The sequence below is a fragment of the Oncorhynchus mykiss genome, chromosome 16, assembly GCF_013265735.2.
Source record: "Oncorhynchus mykiss isolate Arlee chromosome 16, USDA_OmykA_1.1, whole genome shotgun sequence".
NCBI classification, from domain to species: Eukaryota; Metazoa; Chordata; class Actinopteri; order Salmoniformes; family Salmonidae; genus Oncorhynchus; species Oncorhynchus mykiss.
In genome coordinates this window covers 23,826,418-23,833,678 of record NC_048580.1, presented here as the reverse complement: position 1 = coordinate 23,833,678, position 7,261 = coordinate 23,826,418, and the positions used below count along the sequence as shown (strand labels likewise).

Genomic DNA, 7,261 nt, shown 5'->3' with positions numbered 1-7,261 from the left:
AAGTAAATAAAGAAAACAAAGACATATTTTTGGTCATTGTCTCTCAGGATCAACAGATGAATTACTTTTTGTCAGTAAAATTATGTATATTTCAAAATTAGATGTACAGTGGGGCAAAAAAGTATTTAGTCAGCCACCAATTGTGCAAGTTCTCCCCCTTAAAAAGATGAGAGAGGCCTGTAATTTTCATCATAGGTACAATTCAACTATGCCAGACAAAATGAGAAAAAAAAATACAGAAAATCACATTGTAGGATTTTTATTGAATTTATTTGCAAATTATGGTGGAAAATAAGTATTTGGTCAATAACAAAAGTTTATCTCAATACTTTGTTATATACCCTTTGTTGGCAATGACAGAGGTCAAACGTTTTCAAGGTTTTCACACACTGTTGCTGGTATTTTGGCCCATTCCTCCATGCAGATCTCCTCTAGAGCTGTGATGTTTTGGGGCTGTTGCTGGGCAACACAAACTTTCAACCCCCTCCAAAGATTTTCTATGGGGTTGAGATCTGGAGACTGGCTAGGCCACTCCAGGACCTTGAAATGCTTCTTACGATTTGTTTTTATTTCAGATTACATTAATTACATGAATATTTATGTTTTGATAAGAATTAAGTTAATATTTTGCTATGATTGTTGCTTTTTCTAATAGTTTCTTCTTGGTGTCAAAATGACCCCCCCGTTGGTAATCCATGTGTGTAAAATATGTTGGTAGGATGAGGGTTAAATGGACACAACATTTCTCTAGACATTTTTCATTTGAGTTGTAGAAGTCTTAAGTGACATACAACCCACCCATACAACAATCCTTGCCTTCCACTTCAATATCTCTCAAAACAGCCCAACTTTCCTCTCCGTCTCCCCCTGTACAGCATAACAAAATGGCCATCTGACTGATAATTCACAGTGATTAAACCTCTATGTTTGTTTTTTTTGCCTGAGAGCTCTTTTTTAAGATGGGGGAGATAAGAGAGTCTATAAGAGCAGGGATTGCTGGCCTTGAAGTGCTTGTGTGGGCAGCCATTAGTGGATTTCCTTGGGGAGAAAGCCCTCTGTATGATGGTATCACTACCCCGTGCTAGGAGAAGTGGAATAGTGGATGGCCCAAAGGTATCAGGTGGTCACACTGTCCGAGAAAGAGGCAGAGGGGATCGCTATCTCGTCTGATAAGAAAGAAAGAGAGAGAGAGAGAGAGAGAGAGAGAGAGAGAGAGAGAGAGACTACCCCAAAGCATAGGAACACAGACAGACATAAACAAAGCACACGCACAGACTGACCACACACACACAACACGACACACACAGGTATTAATACTGGGGGAGACAGAGACTGTTTTCCACCCACCTTCCCTGACCCACTGATAGAAAGGCAGAAAAGGGAGAACAGGAAAGAAGTGGCACGAGTGGGAAAGAGGGGTTCTGATAGAGAGAAAAAGGCATGGACAGGGAGGCAAAAAATGAAAAAGAAGAGAACGATAGAGAGAGAGAGAAGGGGGTGGCGGCGATGGTAGCTTGTTACCAAGGCTTTGATCCAGCAGCCTATCTACAGTATAACTACATGCCACCGCGGGCGGACTTTGACCGACAAGACAGCATCGTACCCTGGAAACTAGGATGTCTGCACAGAGCTTTTACCGAGGGTGAGTGAGAGTGTGTGTGTCTAACAGGATCAGTGTGCTGATAACAGCTTTTTTATTTGAGTTTATTTCACTTTATTTAACCAGGTGTCCAGGTTGAGAACAAGTTCTCATTTGCAAATGTGACCTGGTCAAGATAAAGCAAAGCAGTTCGACACATGCAACAACACACAGAGTTACACACGGGATAAACAAACATGCGGTCAATAATACAGTAGAAAAAGTCTATATACAGCGTGTGCAAATGAGGTAGGATAAGGGAGGTAAAGGCAATAAATAGGCCGTGGTGGCGAAGTAATTGCAATCTAGCAATTAAACACTGGAATGGTAGATATGCAGAAGATGAACGTGCAAGTAGAGATACTGGGGTGCAAAGGAGCAAGATAAATAAATAAATACAGTATGGGGATGAGGTAGTTGGATGGGCTATTTACAGATGGGCTATGTACATGTGCAGTGATCTGTGAGCTGCTCTGACAGCTGGTGCTTAAAGCTAGTGAGGGAGATATGAGTCTCCAGCTTCAGTGATTTTTGCAGTTCTTTCCCGTCATTGGCAGCAGAGAACTGGAAGGAAAGGCGGCCAATGTAAGAATTGGCTTTGGGGGTGACCAGTGAGATATACCTGCTGGAGCGCGTGCTACGGGTGGGTGCTGCTATGGTGACCAGTGAGCTGAGATAAGGCGGGGCTTTGCCTAGCAGAGACTTGTAGATGACCTGGAGCCAATGGGTAAGCTTAGCTTACTCTACTGTCTGACTGCCCCATACTGGGCTCGAATCAGTGATCCTCTTCTTCACAAACACACTTGACCGCCCTCCTTGTCAACGTTCCAAAGGCTTGAGCCACAGAAAAAAGAATCTATCTCGATAGCTCGATCCGCGACATTTCAAGCGTGATGTGGTACGTTCTTAACTCCTTTACACTCACCCCTTCTTAACTCCGTTACACTCACCCCTTCTTAACTCCGTTACACTCACCCCTTCTTAACTCCGTTACACTCACCCCTTCTTAACTCCGTTACACTCACCCCTTCTTAACTCCGTTACACTCACCCCTTCTTAACTCGCCACACAGTGAGCTACTCCAGCCGTTGAGTTGAGCCCAACTGCCAAGCCATGCCACCGTACCACTGTCTGTGCCAGGGGTCAGTCAGCATGTTGCTAACAGCTTCCTACATGTTCCAACTGCCCCATACTGGGCTCAAACAAGTGAGCCTCTGCTTCACAAACACACGCGACCGCTCTCCTTGAAAACGTGGCAACGGTTTGAGCTGTCGGAAAAAATATCTAATTCGATAGCTCCTCGACATTTTAAGCTTACACGTGCTTGTTTGCGTCATTGTGTGTGTGGAAGAAAACTGTTTCAGTCAGTTTTATTCCATTTAGTGCTGATACAATTTGAGGTGTTAAACTCAACCCCTGTGTGTGTGTGTGTGTGTGTGTGTGTGTGTGTGTGTGTGTGTGTGTGTGTGTGTGTGTGTGTGTGTGTCTGTGTGTGTGTGTGCGCGCGTGTGCGCGCGTTTGTGTGCATCAGTCTGTCTGTCTATGAGCGACTGTATGAATAACATTTTTCAGGGTGGGTGTGATATTTGAAATATGTACAATATCTGTGTTTTTGTGCATGTACAGTAGATTTGTAAATGGGAAGGGTGAGTATGTTTAATGTTGTATCACTTCTCTCTCTACTCCTCTGTCTGTCGACTCCTTCGGTCATCTCCATCTCTCTCCCACCATTACTTCCCTGTCCTCTCCCTCTCTCTCCCACCCTTACTCTATTTCCTCCCCTACTCTCCTCTCCCTCTCTCTCCCACCCTCTTATCTCTACCCTCCTCTACCCCCCTTCCCTGCCTCTCCCTCCCTTTCTATCTCCCCCTCCTCTACCTCCCTTTCTCCCCCTCCTTCTCTCTACCCCCCCTTCCCCCAATCCTCAATCTCTTTTCCTCTTACCCCTCACTTCCCCGCCCTCTCTGTCAGGTGACATGGGAGGTGACGTGTTGGTGGACGTGGGTTCAGGGCCCACTCTATACCAGGTGTTGAGCGGCTGTGAGGTGTTCGACACTGTGTTTCTCACAGACTTCCTGGAGGTGAACAGGCAGGAGCTGAGGCGTTGGCTGCAGGGTGAGGGCTACAGCAGCCTGGACTGGACCCCCTACCTGCAGCATGTCTGCAAGCTGGAGGGCCGACGGTGGGTGCTGATGTTAGTGTTAGACCAGTGTCGTACTCATTAGTGCGTACCGTCGCAAAACGTTTTGCAACGGAAAACAAAGACAAGCGTTTCATATTGGACAAGTTAAACAGGTTGAACAGGTTGCCCCTTCGTGTTTCAATCAGTTTTCTTCCATTTGGTGCCTAATGAATATGATTTGAGGAGTTAAACTCAACTCCTTGAGGGACGCATCAACAGAGTCTGCTGCTTTTCACACTTGCCTATAAACTCTCTAACAGATTTAGACCTGGGGAACCAGGTGCGGGGACTGACTTCCTAGCATATATTGATTGGTCAAGTAAGTAAGTGCTGGCTTTTGAGGACAGACATTAAATAATGTATGTTTATTGTTTTTAATTGTTTGTATTGTTTGTTGTTTTATTGTCCTGATCAGCCCTTCAGCGTGGACCGAGAAAGCTGCGCGCCTGCGTTCTGTTGTCTCCGACATTCTCCCCATCGACGTGCATCTCCCCCGCCCCCTACACCCTGACTCCCAGCTCCCCACTGCCGGCGCCGACTGCCTGGTGTCCTGCTTCTGCCTGGAAAGCGTCAGTCCTGACCTGGCCTCCTTCACCCGGGCCCTGGGCCACATCAGGGGCCTTCTCCGGCCCGGGGGCCACCTGCTCCTCATCGGGGCCCTGGGTGAGAGCTACTACATGGGGGGGCCCGGTGTGCGCATCCCTGTGGTGCCCCTGGATGAGGCCCAGGTGTGTGCCAGCGTGAGGGCCAGTGGGTACACGTTGGTGAGGCTGGAGGTGTACACGCTGCCCCAGGGCATGATGGTGGGGGTGGACGACGTGACGGGCGTGTTCTTTGTGAAGGCCAGGAAGCCATAGAGGAGAAGGAGGAGGAAAGGAGAGGAGGAGGAAAGGAGAGGAGGAGGAAGGTGGGTGAAGGTGGGAGGGGAGGGAGAGTAGTGGAAGTAGGAGGAGGAGGAGGATGTGAGAGGTTGGAAGAGACTAGGATGAGTAGAAGTCTAAAAGAGATGAGGTCAGAAAGTAAACAATAGATGATGAGGAAGATACGGAGTTCAAAAAGAGAGAGAGAGGTAGAGGATGTTGGAATAGTGAGCAGGCAAACTGTATTTAAAAAGAGGAGAAGGAGAGAGGGGAAAGATTGGATCAGAACAGTGAGGAAGTAAACAATAATATGAGATTAAAAACACATAAAGAAAATAGTATTTTTAATGGGAGAAGTGAAAGGGAGAAAGAGTAGGAGAGGAAGATTGCTAACAATTTCCACAATAAATTACATTTATGGCCCTTCACTGACATTTGACTTAAAGAATAAAAGGTCTACTTCTGCCCCCTACTGTTGAAATGAACTCACTGACGTGTCATGATCTTAGTCTTGATCCCACTGGTTGCATTTACATAGGCAGTCCAATTCTGATCTTTTGCCCAATTATTCGCAAAAGAGCTGATCTTATTGGTCAAAATAATTGGACTGCCTGTGTAAATGCAGCCACTATTTGGGTGTGCACCCAACGCATTCAAAGGCAATTACTTCATAGAGCCTGAATTGGACTAGCTTGGTGGAAGACCCAAGTATGTTTTCATACTTGAACTTCGACCCGAGAAGTCATGTAAATCTAACAGTGAAGTTATTTTCTATCAGGATTATGGTTAGCCTTTTAGGGTTACTCAGCGATTGGCCATGTTGTTAGCTGTTTAAAAAAAATTGTTAGTTTGTCACGGAAAGGACTAAATAGGCTTTTAGTCATAAATTGAGTTAGATTTTATTTTATTTTTTACATCAAAGTTCTATGCTCTCAAAACCATTAACAAATCCTTTTGTATGTTTAAAATGTATTTTTATTGTTGTCTCTTATTGTGTTATGTGTTATTTTCTCTGGCTACTTTTGGCTTGTTGGTCAATGTTAACTTGGCTTGTGGCTTCACTGACTTTGCCTGAAGTGAAATAAAAACGTTGAACTGTTACCTGTTTCTGACTGTCCCATTTCATTCCAGTTCAACTACTACAAAGAACTTGTATATTCCACTTAATTTATACTCCAGAGCAGTGGTTCCAAAACTGTGGGTTCGGGGCCACACGTGGGTAGCAGCAGAGGTCCAGGTAGATACAGGGGATGAAATGTGTTGTGGGTTGTAACAAAAAATGTACTCAAAACACTCAAATCTACATTCAGTTGGATGTTTTGAATAAGAGGGTTCATTATTTGTATGATTTTTTTGGTCTTAGTTTGTGTTTTCACCGCTCAACCCTTACGGTAGGTCACGACTACATAGAGACCTAAATTGGTTGGGTCACGAAGCAAAACAGTTTAGGAAACCCTGCACTAGAGAGCGCTATATGTTGGGTCATGGGTCACTGGTCACATAAAGGCACACAAGTGACAAAGAAGTGAAAATGCACAGGTATGGAGAGCATAAGTAACTAAAGGAATACTACACAATAACATTGAATTTCCTTTACCTTCCGGGAACAACACTGACTGAAACATTTAGAAAGAGTTGTTGGGATTCCTTATTTTATTGGAGAACTACAGGTGTTTCTGTAGATTAGAGGAACTGCTGAATACTTTTGGCTTAGACGTTTCTGGATACAATACTGCCTCCTAGTAGTACTGCCTCTTATTGGAGCTGTCGCCGATTCCGAGGCAGAGGTCATCTTTTGAACAACAGGTGGTCTAGCGGTCGGTCTGACATTGGTCTATAGCAGTCACCGCCGAAGCCCACAGCACATCTATGTCTGTTTTGGCGTGCTCTCGAATCCCAGCCCCATCGCTCATCCGCTCTGTCCAGCTCCTCCTGCCTGCCTGTCTGTCCTGTCTGTCCTGTCTGTCTGCTCAATCAAAAAGAGTGGTAATTTCCAGACAGACTCAGGTCCCTTGGTGCATCACACCACGGAACGCTTCACGTAGCCAGCCAGTACAGTGCCTTTGAGCCGGTGCTTGGTGGAGTCATAGACCCCCCGTCTATGAGAGAGCTTGGCACAGATCTCGCTGTGTTTCTCCAGGCGACTAGGATCAAAGCACCGGCCACAGTGCTCACACTGCTTCAGCTTGGAGTTGGCTGCACTCATCCTCAGTCTAGGTTTTGTGTCCACCTGAATGAAGGAATTCATTTGTTTATATACTGTATGTGGCAAATTTAAAACAGGCTACATTGAGTTGCTTCAGCCATTGTGAATACAACACTACTCACATGAAAATTCTCAAGGACAAAAAACACAAAGTCAAAAGACATTTCCATTGTGGTACTCCTCGTTATCAGATGGACACATGATTGCACAGCTCATGCCAGATGGTATATTGGGCACTCTAAAGGCACTTTACATACAATTAAATTGGAAAAAGACATACAATATACAGTATGTAATACAAATAAGCCTAAAACATGATCACAACACTGAACTAGATCAGCAGTGCACTAATGTACCTCTCCGTCCTTCATTGT

General features: G+C 45.2%; 1 protein-coding gene across 1 annotated transcript; it reads left to right on the top strand.

The window, feature by feature from the left end:
• Positions 1–1,220: 1,220 nt before the first annotated feature.
• On the top strand, positions 1,221–5,782 carry LOC110491677 (phenylethanolamine N-methyltransferase). The gene is made up of 3 exons (XM_021565302.2): positions 1,221–1,642; positions 3,611–3,821; positions 4,237–5,782. Exons 1-3 carry the CDS (start codon positions 1,441–1,443, stop codon positions 4,676–4,678), a joined length of 855 nt encoding a protein of 284 aa, XP_021420977.1. The 5' UTR covers positions 1,221–1,440; the 3' UTR covers positions 4,679–5,782.
• Positions 5,783–7,261: the final 1,479 nt, after the last annotated feature.

What these genes read in the sequence shown, in the direction of transcription:
- LOC110491677 (XM_021565302.2), top strand. Translation starts at nt 1,441, where the DNA reads ATGGACAGGGAGGCAAAAAATGAAAAAGAAGAGAACGATAGAGAGAGA. An exon ending in GCACAGAGCTTTTACCGAGG is followed by an intron (nt 1,643 to 3,610) that starts GTGAGTGAGAGT and finishes CCTCTCTGTCAG; the next exon opens with GTGACATGGGAGGTGACGTG. An exon ending in TGCAAGCTGGAGGGCCGACG is followed by an intron (nt 3,822 to 4,236) that starts GTGGGTGCTGAT and finishes TGTCCTGATCAG; the next exon opens with CCCTTCAGCGTGGACCGAGA.